Source organism: Ovis canadensis, chromosome 11, assembly GCF_042477335.2.
Source record: "Ovis canadensis isolate MfBH-ARS-UI-01 breed Bighorn chromosome 11, ARS-UI_OviCan_v2, whole genome shotgun sequence".
Classification (NCBI taxonomy): domain Eukaryota; kingdom Metazoa; phylum Chordata; class Mammalia; order Artiodactyla; family Bovidae; genus Ovis; species Ovis canadensis.
This window is the reverse complement of record NC_091255.1, coordinates 50,384,619-50,400,658: the sequence shown is the minus strand read 5'-3', so window position 1 is coordinate 50,400,658 and position 16,040 is coordinate 50,384,619. Positions and strand designations below refer to the sequence as shown.

Here is a 16,040-nt window from a genome sequence, read left to right as displayed (position 1 = left end):
CTTTGCACGTCATGTTTGACTTCAGGGACCTTGTTTTTCACTGAGCTGGGCAGTGAGACCAGGATGCTGGCCCACAGGCTCCTCTCCTCTGTGGACACTTACCCCTCATGGTGAGGGCCCCAGCTGAGCCTGAGAGAGGCAGGAAGCACAGACCCGGGGACGGCATCTTGAACTGAAGGGCCTGCTCAGCTCCCCTTCCTCTGGACGCATGGGTTGAAGGGCCCCTCCCCCAGAAAGAGCACATGCCAAGACCTCTGGTTTAGTGTTTTATTTGGCACAAAGGAGAAGGGGGGTCTGAAACCAGTTTAGTCTTTGGAGTGTGCAGAGCTTTGCCCACCCCCCATCACCCCTCAGTCCCCAGTGGGCCCCTCTTCCAACTTTCAGCCCTAAACCAAGGGTTCTGTAGCTCTCAGATCCATCCAAGTAGGTTTCCTCATCCTCACCCTTCATTTTTTTCTTGGCCCTTGGTCCCTGGAGAAGGCAACCTTCTTTAGGGATGAAAGGTGACACAGAGCCCAGCTCTGATATATAGCACCCTGGGAGCACTTTGGGCACCACCACACGGTGAAGGGGGATGGGACAGGTGAAGGTGAGGTAGGGTTGCCCCCCTGGAACTGCCCCTTTTCCCTAGGAACCAGCCAGAGCTGAGGGAGGAAAGCTGGGGGTTCATGTTCTTGGGGAGATGCCAGGACAGAGGATGCAGGCTGCAGGCGGGGTTGAAGATAGCGAGGGTAAATACAGGTAAAGGGGAAGTTGGGGGAAATGAATGGTCTTGCTCAGTGGTGACATGGAGGGGAGGTCTGAGTGAAGGGCAGCCAACCCCCACAGTGTACCATCCCCCCGGGTGGCTTTGTAATTCCAGAACTTTTAAGGAAAGGCATGGCATTGGGGTTGGGAGAGAAAAACTGAATAGAGGTCTGTACTGTGGATTTTACTCTCAGGCAGTGGGAAGACCAGAGTTGTCCCCTCCGACCACTCTAGATGCTTCCAGACCTCATCCCAGCAGAGGGGAGGGTGGCTGTTGGGAAGCCAGCCCCACTGCCCACTGTCCCCTTCAATGTGAGCCTTTGCATCCAGGCCCAAGCCTCTGCTCTTCAGAGTTCCTCATGGACCCGCTCCTGGTCTTCGTCCGATTTCAGCTTGAGCTCGTCGGCGGTGATCTTGCCATCCTGGTTGCGATCCTGATTCTGGAACATGTCTCCTATGGTTTTCTCAGGATCCTGGCCAGGCAGGAGGCGGCCTTTGCCCTCACTGACTTGAGCCTTGATGAAGGTGGAAAACTGCAGAGGGGAGAGCCGAGGAGAGGGGGAGAGAGCGTCTTGCCTGAGCAGCTGGGCTGGCCTTGGGATGCGCTCCCAGGAGTGACAGCAGCTGGTGCTGTGTCCTGGGGGAAGGCATGGGTGGTGGCTGGGGGCAGAGGGCGTGCTCGGGGTCAGGTAGCCAGAGGGAAAGGCGGGGACAAGGGGCTTAAGGCACAATGAGCTGTAGAGGGCCAGGGATGCAGTGGGCACATGCTGTGTTCTCCTTAGACACCACTGTCCTGAGGGCTCCTGCTGGGTGACAGTGTGCAGTTATGAGAAGGCGAGAACTCGCCACCCACCTCCTCCGCGGGGACCTCGCCATCCTTGTTAAGGTCCATGTGTTCAAACAGGTTGGCAGGAGGGTCTTCGTGCCACACAAACAGGTAGCCCGTGGGCAGCCCATCCTCCCGGGACACCAGCTCCACCTCAAACAGCAGCACAGCACTGCCAGGGACCCCCCGGGCTGCAGGAATGGGGAGTAGAGGAGGGTCTGGGCCCCGCTTCACAGCCTGCCCAGCGCACACCCGGCCCACAGGCCTCAGCTGCCGGCTGAGGTTGCTGGAGAGTGGGGCAGGGCATGTTTACAGAACCACCCGACAGAACCACCCAGAAGGCTCCCCTCACCCCTCCCACCAGCCAGCAAGGCCCCAGGTGGTCAGGGGCAGAGGGGAGGAGAGTTCAGGCCAGTCTCGACCCCTCACCTCCGCTCTCTCCGTGTGCCAGGTGCGGGGGGACCACGACCTGCCGCCGCTCTCCCACGCACATGCCCTGCAGGCCCGTGTCCAGGCCTTCGATCACTTTGTGGGCCCCCAGAGTTGCCTCCTGAGGGGCCCCGTAGTCGTGGCTAGTGGGGAGAGCAGATTCCCAGGTCAGCACTCGCCCTGGTCCCCGGCAGGCCCAGCTCCTGAGTCATCCCTGGAGCTACCCCACAGGGCAGGGTGCCAGGGCCCAGTGAGCAGAGGTAGGAGCAGTCCCCTTCTCGGCTGGGCCCTGTCCTGCAGCGTGGCCCCTGCTCCGGCTGCCCTCCACAGAACGGGACCAGCCGCTCCCCCTACTACCTACTTCACCCTCCCTTTGCCTCTGGAGGTAAGAATTTCAGCTTCAGTGGGAACTTAGGGGTGCTCCTAGGAGGATCCCCCGCATGCCTGGCCCATGCCCACCCACCTGCCCAGCCCTGGCCCTGCCCTGGACCCACGAGGAGAAGAGCCTGGTGCCATCCAGCAGAGAGCAGTTGTAGTGGTAGCGAACAAAGTCCCCGAGCTTGGCCGTCTCGTTGCAGGTCTCCAGGGGCCGGAACAGCGTCTTGATTTCCACTGGATCTGCAGGATTGTGGAAGTCGATCACGTGGACGTCAAAGATCAGCACAGCAGAGCCAGGGATCTTGTCTCCTGGGGCCAGAATGGAGACGTGGATCAGCTGGGGTCATGGGGGGCTGCTCCAGGTTTCCACGGAGGCCCCTAGACTTCCCCGTCCTGGGATTCTAAGCAAGGATGGGATGGGATGTTTGCCCACATGGTCAACTCTCATCATATACACTGTACGGGTGAGGACACAGGGCAGGAGAGGGGAGGGGCATGCCAATTAGAAAGCCCTTTATAGGTATATCTTGCAACCTCCCAGTGACTGACTTTGCTGATCAATGTGATTATTTCCATTTTACAGGTGAGCACACTAAGGTATCAAAGCTGGGACTCAGATCCAGGTCTGTTTGCTTCCTAGGGCTGTACCACCCTCCCTCCCCAAGCTCAGAAGTGTGCTTCCCTTTTCCAGTGTGGAAGGGCAGAAGCAGGGGACTGCCCCTGGAGGAAAGGATAAAGTCCTTGTGGCAACAGTTGGGTGAGGAACCAGTTTTTGTGACGAGAGGGGCAGAGCAGTGGCTGGAATCCCCCCACCCCTATCGGGTAGGTCAGGAGGAGCTGAGGTGTTGGCTTGGGGAACTGGGAGCAAGCCTACCAGTCCCGTTCTCCCCGTAGGCAAGGTGGGGGGGGATGGTGATCCTCCGGCGCTCCCCTATGCATGAGCCTTGAAGACCTTGGTCCATCCCAGGGATGATGTAGCCCTGCCCCACATAGGTATTGTAGGTGTGGTTTCGGGAGTAGCTGCAATACAAGGCGGGGTGGGGGGGCCAGCAAGGGGGTCACAGGGGCCCTGCCCTGCCAGGCAGCTCCGAGCTGCCTCAGCCCCCACCATCCTCCTCAGGACCCCCTGCCCTCCCCGGACCTGGAATCAAAGAGAGTGCCATCCATTAGGGACCCGTTATAGTGGTAACGCATGAAGTCCCCAGCCACGGCTCTCCGGACGCAGCCAGGCGGCAGCTCAAGTGTCTCCAGCTGGACAGTGTCCTTTGGGTTGTGGACATCAATCAGTAGGACGTGGAAGACCAGCGAGGCCTGCGAGGGGATCACAGTCCCTGGGGAAGGGATAGGCTTGAACCATACAAGTGGAGAACAGAACGGGGCTTCTTGACTCAGGAAGGCCTATGTGAGCACCACCCAAAAAGGTGCCAACCCTGCTTTCCAGAGCCCTTTCTGCTGCTTCCTATGCTGCTTCCCTTGTGATGCCGGAGCCCTGCTTCTTCCCCCTGTGAGGCCGGAGCTGGGTTTTCCCCAAGACTACCACCAGCCCATATGAGCCTTTGTGTAAAGCAGAATAAAGCAGAATATGGGGACTTCCCTGGTGGTCCAGTGGTTAAGAATCCGGCCACCAATGCAGGTGACATAGGTGTGATCCTTGGTCCCAGAAGACTGCATGTGCTGTGAGGCAACTAAGTCCATGCTCCACAACTACTGAGCCCACCTGAGGCAACTAGAGAAAGACTGTGAACAGCAAGAAAGACCCAGCACAGCCATAAATAAATAAATAAAATTTTAAAGACTAAAGTACTTCTCTTTTTTGGGAGGGGGGGGCAGTTATGCTTCCTGGCTTGCAAGATCTTAGTTCCTCCATCAGGGGTTGAACTTGGATCCCAGTAGTGAAAGAGCCACTGGACCACCAGGGAATCCTGATGCACCCCTTCTTAATGAGGCGATGATCACCCAGGGCTAGATTTCATCCCAATTTGCCTCTTTGGCTGGGTGTCCTTGTGCAGTATTCAACCTGGACAACTGTACATGGCAGCCCGCTTATAGAGAATCCCAGAGTCCCTGCCTGTCCTCACCATAGCCTTTCTCGCCATAGGCCAGGAATGGAGGGATGATGATCTTCCTTCTCTCTCCAGGACACATGCCCAGCAGCCCCAGGTCCATGCCCTTGATCAGCCAGCCAGAGCCCACGTAGGTGTCATAAGTCCCACCCTTACTGTAGCTGCAGAGAAGGAGGTAGAGGCGAGGCTGCTATTGGTGGGAGAGGCAGGATGGCCCCCCACTCCCCACTGCATACCACAGTCCCCTGGATCCCAGGGCTTCTTCCAGCCCTCACCTGGTGTCGAAGGCAGTGCCATCCAGCAGCGTGCCGTTGTAGTGGTAGCGCACAAAGTCACTGTCCTGGACCATCCGGGGGCAGTGGGGTGGGCGCAGCAAGGTGCTCACCTGAACGGTGTCCTCCTTGTTCCATACATCCAGCAGGACCACATCAAAGTAGAGGGTGGCATCGGGGGGGATGAGCCCCGCTGTGAGGGCGAAGCAGCCCCCGGAGTAGGGGGTGGAATGGAGGTCTCAGCATCCAGCCTGGTCTTGCCCTCCCCCACCCGCAGGTCCCCTTCGGAGTCAAGCAAGGATCCTACCTGGGCCTGTTGCTGTCCTCCCTCCCACCCCAGGGGCAGGAGACCCAAACCTGAGTCCCAGGCTTGTTGCTATTCGGTCTGTGCATGCAATGTGACCTTGGAAGGTCACTCTCCCTCTCTGAGCTTCCGTTTTCTGGCCCTGGGGTCCCTGCTTCTGCCTCCTGATCTCCTCCATCCCCAGGCCCGGGCCCCAGCCCTCCTCACCCACGCCGATGCTGCCATAGCCCAGGTGCGGAGGCACAATGAGGCGTCGTCGTTCATTGACACACATGCCCATGAGGCCTCGGTCCATGCCAGTGATGAGGCGCCCCACGCCCACCACGATGGCCGCCAAGGTGTGGCGGTCATAGCTGGGGAGGGAGGGGACAGATGCGATACAGTGACCTCTGCTCATGATCACATACATGCCCGGGAGACACACACACACACACAGTCCCCCTCCCTACACACACGTGTTGATCCACAGGCTCCTTGTCTCCTCTTCAAGCCTCCCCCCAGGTGGGCCGTGACTCCTACCTCAACAGGGTGGTCTGTGACAAAAGGAGGTCCAGAGGTCCCCGAGGAGGCCAGAGTGGGAAGTACAGACACAGGGGTCGGGGGGCGGCGGAGCAGGGGATTGGGATTGGGGAGACCAGTTATCCAGCAGGAAGAAATGCTAAAGCTTGGCTTTTGTTGTTGTTGGTGGTGGTGGTGGTTGCACCATGGGGCATGGGGGCATGGAGGGGATCCTAGTTCCCAGGCCAGGGATCAAACCCTTGCGCCCTGCATGGGGAGCTTGCAGTCTTAACCACAGGACAGCCAGGAAAGTCTCGAAATGCCTGGCATTCTGCATTCATTCCGTTATTTAACCCTGTCCCCTAAGAAGTGGGCATTATTATTTTTTTTGGCAGCACCACATGCTTTGTGGGTTCTTAGTTCCCCAACAAGGGACTGAACCCTGGCCGTGGCAGTGGGGAATTTCCAAAATGGGCTTTATTGATTTCATCTTTCTTAGGAGAAAAATTGAGACTTGAGAGACCAAGTGACTTGCCCAAGGTGACACAGATAATGTGTGGTCTGTTGAACTCCACAGCCCACATGTGGGCCACCAAACCATCAATTCACGGAGGAAAAGGCAGGGGAAGCAGAGCTGGCCAGGGATAGGAATTGGTTTTCAATTTTGAAAAGGCCTACTCTAAAATTGCCACAGCTTTTGTTTTTGGTTACAGTTTTAACTTACAAGTTTTCCAAAATTAAGGAAGGATGAGAGATTGGCATCTTGATGGAAGGGGTCATGAGTGGTGAAAGTCTTCCAAACTCAGCACTTCGTGAACTGGGCTCAGCAGAGTCCCCAGCAGGGAGGTCAGTCCCCAACTCCCAACCCCTCTTCCACTCTGTGGCCACAGGCTCAGAACTGTACTCCTGGCTACTCCCCAGGCCGCATTTTGCCCACTGAGATGGTTGCATGTCTGGCCTGCTCACTTCACAGAGCCCTTATGAGAGCTCGAGCATGGCAATAAGTTTCTACCAGTTAAACCAGAGTTCTCCCCAGAGTCAAGGCTACGGTGTGCTGAAGCTGCTTGCAGACCATCAGGTCCTGTGTGAAGTTCACTTTCATTTATCATCTTGAGTCCTAACAGCAGCCTTAGGAAGTAGGGACTCATTTTTTCAGAATGCTTTTTGATCTCCATTTTTTCAGATGAGGGAAGTAAAGCTTAAAGAGGTAAAACTCCTTGTCCGTGATTACAGTCTGGGTTTAACCCAAAGTCTTGGTCTCAGGAGTTTGTGTTCTGCCTGGCTCCAAAGCCATGGCCCTTTTTAAAAAAATTAACTGATTAATTATAATTTGGCTACACTGGGTCTTAGGTGCAGCATGCAGGCTGTGGCATGTAAACACTCAGTTGCAGTGGGTGAGATCTAATTCCCTGGCCAGGGATAGAACCTGGGCCCCCAGCATTGGGAGCATGGAGTCTTAGCCACTGGACCACGAGGGAAGTTTGCATGACCAATAATTTCTGCAGGCTGAAGCGTGTGTTTTGGTGACATCTCTAAGAGGGACTGACTTCTTGGGGTGTGGTGTGGGGGCTTGTGTGTGTGACCACCAGGACCCTAATTTTAACTGAGGCTGACCTGGCATATAGCCCTGCCCCCACGAAGAAAAATGAACTTGCTAGAGCAGACCCGAGGCTTGGACCAGACCAGAAGCCAGTCTCTCAAACCCCAAAGATGGACAGCAGCACTGACCTGGTGGAGCCAAGATGGAGAGGGAGGCATGAAAACCCTCAGAGGAGCCCAGGGTGGCATGTGTGACTGTGTGACACGTAGACAGACAGGTCCCTACACCAATCTGTGCCCTGCACTCCCTGATCCATCCTGCTGTCTTAGAAGGCCCACCTGCTTTACCCCACTGGCCGCTGAACACCGCCACCCCTTTCCCAAAAAAACCTCTGCTTACTCCTCTAAACACAAAGGCACTGAAACCTGGGGCTGGAACCACAAAGGGAGTGAACGTGGATGGAAAGGGAGAGGGTCCTGTGCTGAGATCCCTGGACGGTTCGCATGCAGCAGGGACCAGGCCCTTCCCCCACCTCGATGAACCCGAACATCCCCTCCTTGGCTTTAAATAAAACGCTGAGTTCCTCTCAATTCTCAAGCACTTTGAGGGACGGAGGAGGCTTGTGTGAAAGCAAATGAGGTCTTTTGAGAGGCGAAAGTTTGAAACTGAAGGCAGAGATGTCCGGGGAGAGGGATGTCTAGGAGTTCTCCTACTCAGGGTGCTGTCTGGGGCTAGGGGATCGCGGTGTGAGAAGGCGCATGCAGACACAGCTTAAAGGCGGCCACAAGGGAACCCTAAGACTGAGGGTGCCTGGCCCCAAGCTCGGGGAAGAGAAATGGTGAGTCTGGGGGCACCCAAGCCATTACCTCGAGTCAAATTTCTTGCCGTCCTCGAAAGTACCGTTGTAATGGTAGCGCACAAAATCCCCCATCTGCACTTCCCGGGGACAGGCCCTGGGGATGTGGTACCTCTCGATGACCACATCTTCCAGGGGGCCCCCGGCCGGGCTGGCGCGGCCCAGCCCCCTCCCCACGGCCTGCAGCAGCAGCAGCAGCAGCAGCAACTGCAGCAGGGGGAGCCGGAGGAGGGTGTGGCTGGGGGGGCCCGCGCGGAGCATGGTGCCTGGAGCTGGGACGGCCGGCAGTGAGGGCGAGAGAGAGCGCGGCGGCCGCCAGACTCCTTCCCCTCTTCTCCCAGGGCTGGCTCCCCCTCTTCCTGTGCCGCATCCCCACCCCCGCCCTGGCTGGTCCACGTGGAATGGGGGCTGGGGAGGTTGAGCTGGCGGGGCGGGGGCAAGACGGGTGGAACAGGAGGAGGGCCAGGCTGCTGGAGTCGGAGGAAAGCACCGCTAAGCCCTCCAGATTTGCGCCCACCCCCACCCTGGGGGCCCAGAGACGTGGGGCCTGGAGGGGTAGGGAAGTTCGGGAAAGTTGAGACAGCGGAGCCGACAGAAAAAAATAGAAAAGTTCCTAGTCTTTTTTTTCCTGGAGCCCCCCGGGTCCTAAAGTCGGGCTGAGGCATTCCTTGCTTGTTTGGGAGGCAACCCCCAATTTAGGCCTCTCCAGGTGACTGGTGAGGCTCCAGAATCGGGGGCGGGGAGGCGATCTCAGTGCTCCCTCCCACCCCTCTGTCCCAGGGACAGCCGCTCCCGGAACGAGCTGCTTTGTCCTGCAAAAGCTGGACTGCCAGAGAGGACTTTCTGACGTGGGGATGGGGATCGAATAGGAGGTGGTGAGAGTGGAGGGTGTGCAGGGTAAAACCAGGGATGTGCTTCCCTGTCGCGGGCTGGAGGGTACCCTTGGGGTCACCTCTTGGGGGCTGGGAGTGGGGAGTGAGCAGAAGGACCGCTGTGATGGATGGAAGAGCGGGTTTCAGGGCTTCGGCAAACTAGAGGGAGGTGACACTTTCCTCAATTTCTCTATCTTAAGGCGGGGGCGGGGGGGACCGCCTTTGCGTGGAAGGGGCTTTCTGGGCTCCCCATCCTGGCCGGAAGCGTTCCCCACACTCACACCATCTGCCGAGGGGAGGACCCCCAAGGGCAGGAGGTCAGGGATTCAGGATAGTGTCGGCTCTCTGAAAAGAGCGGAGGTCCCTCGGCCCCTTGGGGGATCTGACTGAAGCCACACCCCGCCTCGCAGCCGCCCCCACCCCTCCCCGCCCCCAGTGCCCGGCGCTAAGACCCAGCGGGCGCGCCGGCCAAGCCCCGGCCCCTGAGCCCGCCCGCCCTGCCAGCCAGCGGGACCCGGACGCCTGCTCGCGGCGGGGAGAGCCGGCCGGCGCGGAGCGGGCATGGCTCGGGCGGCGTGGGGGCTGCTGTGGCTGCTGCTGGGCAGCGCCGGGGCGCAGTACGAGAAGTACAGTTTTCGGGGCTTCCCGCCGGAGGACCTGATGCCCCTGGCCGCGGCCTACGGGCACGCGCTGGAGCAGTACGAGGGCGAGAGCTGGCGCGAGAGCGCGCGCTACCTCGAGGCGGCGCTGCGGCTGCACCGGCTGCTGCGGGACAGCGAGGCCTTCTGCCACGCCAACTGCAGCGGCCCCGCGCCGCCCGCCGCCGCACCCCCGGGCCCCGCGCCCCTCGGGCCCGACGGCGGCGACGAGTGGGCCCGCGAGCTGCGACTCTTCGGCCACGTCCTGGAGCGCGCCGCCTGCCTACGGCGCTGCAAGCGTTCCCTGCCCGCCTTCCAGGTGCCCTATCCGCCGCGCCAGCTGCTGCGCGACTTCCAGAGCCGCCTGCCCTACCAGTACCTGCACTATGCTCAGTTCAAGGTGCGCGCCGGCTGCCCGGTCGGGTCGCGAAGAGCGCGGCTCTCTACTCAGCAGCCCGACCGCCGATCCCTCGCGCGCGCTCCGGGTGGCGGACTCCGGCTCTGCTGACCCGCTCCGTCCCCACCCTGCAGGCTAACCGGCTGGAGAAGGCGGTGGCCGCGGCCTACACCTTCCTCCAGAGGAACCCGAAGCATGAGCTCACCGCCAAGTATCTCAGCTACTATCGCGGACTACTGGACGCCGCCGACGAGCCTCTCACAGACTTGGAGGCCCAGCCATACGAGGTGGGATGTCGGGCGTAGGACCCGCCCCGACGTAACTCCATAAGTCCAGAGTTGCGTCCGGGTATAGCGCCTGTGGAGAAGGGGGAGGTGTTCGAATCCCCTTGACCCTCCTGCGTGTCCCCTCCCTCCAGGCGGTGTTCCTCCGGGCTGTGAAGCTCTACAACAGCGGAGATTTCCGCGGGAGCACCGAGGACATGGAGCGGGCCCTGGCTGAGTACCTGGCTGTCTTTGCCCGGTGTCTGGCTGGCTGCGAGGGGGCCCACGAGCAGGTGGATTTCAAGGACTTCTACCCAGCCATAGCAGGTACATTCCACCCAGACCCCAGTGGGCATCCCTCACACCCACAGGGCCCAGAACTGCTAAGGCCCCTTGACATAAATATTCATTCCACACGCATTTCTAGAGGCCTCCTAAGTGCTTTGGGCTTCTTCCCTAGTGACTCAGACGGTAAGGAATCTGCCTGCAAAGCAGGAGACCTAGGTTCGATCCCTGGGTTGGGAAGATCTCCTGGAGGAGAAACTGGCAACCCACCTCAGTATTGCCAGGAGAATTCCATGGACAGAGGAGCCTGGAGAGTTTCAGTCCATGGGGTTACAAAAAGTCAGACACAACTGAGTGACTAACACTTTCTTAAGTGCTTGGGGGGCAGACAGGCATAAGTTGTTATCCGGACCTCAGAGCCTTCAGTTGGCTGACAGAGGCTAACAGATCACCTGCCACCCTGGGTGAAGGAGACACAGCGGAGAGTGTCCAAGGTGCCAGGCATGGGTGTAGCGAGGAGTGACTTCCCAAAAGGATCAGGAGAGGCTGGGTCCATGGACCTTCAGAGGGTGATGTAGGTACAAAGGTGCTGAGGTGGGAATCAGCCCAGCAGGTGTGTGCAGAAAGCAGTTTGGGGCCAGAAACACAGCTGGTCTGGGGATGGCTAAAGGCGGAGTCCATCAGCAGGGGCAGAAAGGACTGTCCTGAGCGTCTATATTTGGGCTTTAGTCCACCTCCACACCTCCCCTGCCATTCTTCCAGAGAGCCCTAGCTTCCTGTGGCTTTAGGGTGGCAGGTCAGCTGTGGGGGTGGTAAGTCAGTCCAGTCCACAGTAGTCTTCCCCAGCATATCTTGTCACTTTACTGTCTTGTGACATCAGCAGACAGATCTGGGGTTGGAGGTCATCTCTGTCATCCCTGTCTGCAGGCTGGAGCTGTTCTGCACACCGACTCCTCACTGCTGCCTTCCCCCTTCCCCGCAAGATCTCTTTGCAGAATCCCTGCAGTGTAAGGTGGACTGTGAAGCCAACTTGACCCCCAATGTGGGCGGCTACTTCGTGGAGAAGTTCGTGGCCACCATGTATCACTACCTGCAGTTTGCCTACTACAAGTGTGAGCCTCCCGGTGGGCTTGGGGCAAGGGGGAGCACTGCACTAGGGGCGAAACCGAGTCAGAACTGAGGATCCCTGGCGATGGGAGGGTAGTGGGGGCAGGTGAGAAGCTGAGAGCAGCCTCTGGGGAGAATTCGAGGGCCTCTTAGGTGAAGGACGAGATAGTCGACCACTGCACAGTACTTGACAGTTTACAGAGCCCTGCTGGATCCTCTCACAAACCACCAGTAGCTGATGTTATTGGACCCATTTTTCAGATGAGGAAGCCAAGGCTCACAGAGGGCAGGGGGCCATGAGTCAGTCACCTGGCTAATAAAAAGTAGCACCAGGCCTTAAGGCTCTCCTCACTTGAGGGAGATTTTAGCTGGGGGCTAAGAGATGAGTTTGGCATCAACTCAGAGATGCCAAAATTCAGACAGGCTGGAGTTGGAGAGGAAGAGCTGAAGAACAAGGGGCCAGGAGACCCTTTGGGGTCCAGTTGGCAAAGAGACTGAAGGCTGGGACAGCAGCCTCTGATTCCCCAGTGCCTTCATTCTCCAGCTGTGTGAACTTGACCAGTTTACCTAACCTCTCTGTGCCTTGGATTTGTTGTCTATAATATGAGGATGACAATAACGGTGAGGCTTAAGTGAGTTACACAGGGCAACGGGTAATTGCTCAATACACTCTAGTTTGTGTTGTTATTGAGTAGGGTATTCTGGGAGGCAGCTGGGGATCCAGGGGCACTGGACTAAATTGGGAGCTGGGGATGGGTTAGGTGAGGGTTATCTCTGAAGAAGGGGGACGTGCCAGGGGCCACTCCTCACTCTTGTTCTGCCTGCAGTGAACGACGTGCGCCAGGCCGCCCGCAGCGCCGCCAGCTACATGCTCTTCGACCCGGAAGACAATGTCATGCAGCAGAACCTGGTGTATTACCGCTTCCACAGGGCCCGCTGGGGCCTGGAGGAGGAGGACTTCCAGCCCCGGGAGGTGGGCATCGCCAAGACGTTCTCAGAACCTGTGATTTGATTTTTTAAAATTCCTGGCTTCGTCCAATGGCAGGATGAGAAATAAAAAGAAAGAATTTGGGTTATGGTTGGAGTCTTAGATTCAGACCCACCAACTGTGTGGTCCTGAGAACACTACTGATCTTTTTTTTTAATTTATTTACCTATTTATTTGGCTGCACCAAGTCTTGCTTGTGGAATGTGGGCTCTTTAGTTGTGGCATATGAACTCTTAGTTGTGGCATGTGGGATCTAGTTCCCTGACCAGGGATCAAACCCCGGGCCCCCTGTATGGGAAGCATGGAGTCTTAGCTACTGGACCACCAAGGAAGTCCCCCATTACCGACCTTTTCTGAATTGGTTGCCTCACCTGCAAAATGGGGGTGGTCCAGCCTACCTCTTCAGCACAGCACCTGGGATGTGGGAGGTTAAAAGTATCTGTGTGTCCCTGCCTGTTTCCTACCCATCCTCCCACCCTCACTGCTCGCCTTTACCCTTCTTCCCCAGGGACCTCCTAACCTGAACCACCTGATGAAACCCCTTGGGAGTCTGGGCACGACTGGCAAAAAAACCTCTCGGTTTCCTTGTCAGTGGCAGACATTGCTAATCGATTGAGGCACTCTTTCTCACTGAGCCCTCGGCATCCTTCTTAACCCATCATCAAGCAACTGCAGTTTTTTGATCAGCATGTAAACTGATACCCATTTCCTGCTCCTGGAACTGGAAAAGGACCAGAGGACTCAGAGTCTAGGAGCTCTGGCTCCTCCACTGTCTGGCAGCAGGAGGCCTGGCTCACCTGTTTTTCTTCCCTCCTCCCAGGAGGCCAGACTCTACCACAACCAGACAGCTGAGCTTCGAGAGCTGCTAGACTTCGCACACATGTACCTGCAGTCAGATGATGAGGTAAGGGGGCCTTTGCCCTACAGGCCTGGTGGGCCGCTGTGCCAGAGCTGTTGTGAGGCAGGGGCATTTTACCTGTGCCTTGCTTGCACCTGCCCTCCTCTCCCTGCTCTGGGTTCCCATGCCCCACTTCTTTACACGTCTGAATCTCGCTTCTCCTGGACCCAGGTCTGGTGGTGCCTCCTCCAGGAAGCCCTCACTACATGTCCTGGCTCTGTCTTCTGGGTTTGCCGTGCTCATTATGACTCTCCATGCCTCCCTGGACCAGAGTTATTTGCAGCCCTCATCCGTCTCACACCGCCCCTTTCTCCAGCCAGTCTCCTAGAGAACTGTGCTCCAGGACAGTTCAGTTCAGTTCAGTTCAGTCTCTCAGTTGTGTCTGACTCTGCGATCCCATGAACCACAGCACGCCAGGCCTCCCTGTCCATCACCAACTCCCAGAGTTTACTCAAACTATGTCCATTGAGTCAGTGATGCCATCTAACCATCTCATCTTCTGTCATCCCCTTCTCCTCTTGCTTTCAATCTTTCCCAACATCAGGGTCTTTTCAAATGAGTCAGCTCTTCACATCAGGTGGCCAAAATATTGGAGTTTCAGCTTCAACATCAGTCCTTCCAATGAACACCCAGGACTGATTTCCTTTAGCATGGACTAGTTGGATCTCCTTGCAGTACAAGGGACTCTCAAGAGTCTTCTCCAACACCACAGTTCAAAATCATCAATTCTTCTGCACTCAGCTTTCCTTATAGTCCAACTCTCACGTCCATACATGACCAGTGGAAAAACCATAGCTTTGACTAGCTTATTCCCAGTCCTCCCACAGCACCTGGCACACGGCTGGCTCTCAGAAACTGAATCTGAATGAACCGCTGAATGAATGAATGAACACAGTGCACCAGGAAGGAAAGACCCCCAGTGTGTTATCACACTGATTCTAAATGAGGGTTTGAGAGTCTGAATTCTGAGGCATTGCTGCCCAGTACTTATTCATCTATCCTCTCCACTGTTCACGTACCCATTCCCCCCACCCCTCATCAAACGGGGCTGGGTCTGCACTGTGAGTCCCCAGGCTTTGGTGCTCCCCAGACTTGGCTCCACCACATCCCAGCTGGGCAGCCTCCAGGCCAGGCTTAAGTAACCCTCAAACTTCCATTTCTTCATCCACTGAATGGGGAGAATAATGCCCATCTCACACTGCTATGGTGAGAATTAAATGAGATCCAGGATGTAAAGCACTTGGTGTACAGCTGGCCCATGGTAGATCCTCAGGGGGTGGTAGCTATTTTGATTACTGTTATTTATTGTCTGCTGTTTGCCAGACTTTGTGACTGGAGCTGAAAGGCACAGCCCCTCACCTAAGCAGCTCACAGGCAGTGTAGTGCAATGAGAGAGGTCAGCCTGGGGCCCTGGATGCTCGGGGCACTCCTGACCCAGCATCAGCATCAAGGGCCACATCCTGGCGCTGATGCCTGGTGTTGGAGGGATAAACAAGAGCACAGGGGAGTAAAGGCATTCCTGGCTGCAAAACAGCCTGAGCGGACAGTAAAAGGGGGCTGTGGAGAGGGAGATGCTTCCACCAACCCTGAAGCTCTGCTGGTGGAGCCCATGCATCAGTTCAGGGAGGGGGCAGCTTGGGATCAGGACTTTGGGAGAAACCCTCAAGTCATTCCTGTGTGAGATCTTGAGTGAGGCTGGGAAGGGGGGGTTTGGGACTGAGATGGGATGGGAGAGCCCCTTGGCCAGGAAGGGAGCCGATATGGGTTTGTGCCTGTTGTGACCTGGTTTCTCCACCCATCCTGGGCTGCTCTAGATGGAGTTGGAGGAGACAGAACCACCCATGGAGCCTGAGAAGCCCCCATCTGATGCCGAGTTTGAAGGGGAGGGCGACTATGAGGAGAGCATCTATGCTGACTGGTGGCAGGAGCCAGATGCCAAGGGCGACGAGGCTGAGGCTGGTCAGTGACTAGTCCTGGTGGACGGGTGGTACAGCCTGGGCTGGAGGTGAGGGACAGAAGGCTCTGAGCACTGGACTGCAGAGGATGCTGGTACTCCTTCTTTGGGGACTTCCAGCCTGTTAGCAACCCTTGTCCCACCTGGTCGAGGGGTAGGGGAGTATCCTTCCTGAAGCAGGAGCCAGCTGAGACCTGTTCCTCAGGACCCTTGCTCCTGCCTGCACCACCTGTCCCCAGGACAGCACCCAGATGCCTGTTGACAATGGGAAGGCTAACCCCAATGCTCTCTCCTTTCATTTTTCAGAGCCAGAACCTGAATTACCATGAGAAGAGGCCCCCCTGCACCCCTCAAGAGCTTGGGAAGCATGGGTCCAACAAGAACTATTTATTAAACATGTAAAATGGACAGAGCTGACCAGGCCCCATCCTGTCCCACCTGTGAGCACTGCTCCCCAGACCCCTCCTGCCTCCTCTCTGGGCCTCTGGACCACAGGATGGTGGTATTGCAGCTGCTGAAGGCCTGCCCTCCTCCCAGTGTCCTCCCCACCCAGTGGGGACAGTCTCCTGGAGAAGATTCCAGCTCTCCTGAGTTGAGTCTCAGCCTGAACTGCACACACAGCAGAGGGGCAACTGGCATCATGAAGAGCACTGGACCAGGAGTCCCGTGGTTGGTTCCTGGCACACTGGCAGTGGGTGCTCAATAAACATTTCTTGTTGAATGAA

The 16,040-nt window shown here is 57.3% G+C and overlaps 2 protein-coding genes and 1 long non-coding RNA gene across 6 annotated transcripts; 2 read left to right on the top strand and 1 right to left on the bottom strand.

Moving 5' to 3' along the window:
• Window positions 1–253: 253 nt before the first annotated feature.
• On the bottom strand, window positions 254–8,293 carry FKBP10 (FKBP prolyl isomerase 10). Its single transcript, XM_069603713.1, has 10 exons — window positions 7,924–8,293; window positions 5,227–5,372; window positions 4,719–4,908; window positions 4,459–4,604; window positions 3,522–3,711; window positions 3,255–3,400; window positions 2,497–2,689; window positions 2,003–2,145; window positions 1,601–1,764; window positions 254–1,280 (listed from the first exon to the last, which is right to left on the bottom strand). The coding sequence occupies exons 1-10, from the start codon at window positions 8,172–8,174 to the stop codon at window positions 1,095–1,097; spliced, it is 1,755 nt and encodes a 584-aa protein (XP_069459814.1). The 5' UTR covers window positions 8,175–8,293; the 3' UTR covers window positions 254–1,094.
• Window positions 1,419–4,180, top strand: LOC138447576 (uncharacterized). Of its 3 annotated transcripts, XR_011259895.1 has the most exons (4): window positions 1,419–2,844; window positions 2,964–3,003; window positions 3,072–3,202; window positions 3,501–4,180. It is a non-coding gene; the product is annotated as an uncharacterized lncRNA (long non-coding RNA). The 3 variants fall into 3 exon arrangements; XR_011259896.1 differs by lacking the exon at window positions 2,964–3,003 and having other exon boundaries at window positions 1,429–2,844; window positions 3,021–3,137; XR_011259897.1 differs by lacking the exon at window positions 2,964–3,003 and having other exon boundaries at window positions 1,660–2,844.
• A 67-nt stretch (window positions 8,294–8,360) lies between the features above and the next one.
• On the top strand, window positions 8,361–16,040 carry P3H4 (prolyl 3-hydroxylase family member 4 (inactive)). 2 transcript variants are annotated; one of them, XM_069603714.1, is made up of 8 exons: window positions 8,361–9,823; window positions 9,955–10,107; window positions 10,239–10,410; window positions 11,352–11,480; window positions 12,303–12,448; window positions 13,284–13,367; window positions 15,176–15,320; window positions 15,622–16,040. In XM_069603714.1, exons 1-8 carry the CDS (start codon window positions 9,347–9,349, stop codon window positions 15,642–15,644), a joined length of 1,329 nt encoding a protein of 442 aa, XP_069459815.1. In that variant the 5' UTR covers window positions 8,361–9,346; the 3' UTR covers window positions 15,645–16,040. The 2 variants fall into 2 exon arrangements, with proteins under 2 accessions (XP_069459815.1, XP_069459816.1); XM_069603715.1 differs by lacking the exon at window positions 15,176–15,320 and having other exon boundaries at window positions 8,364–9,823.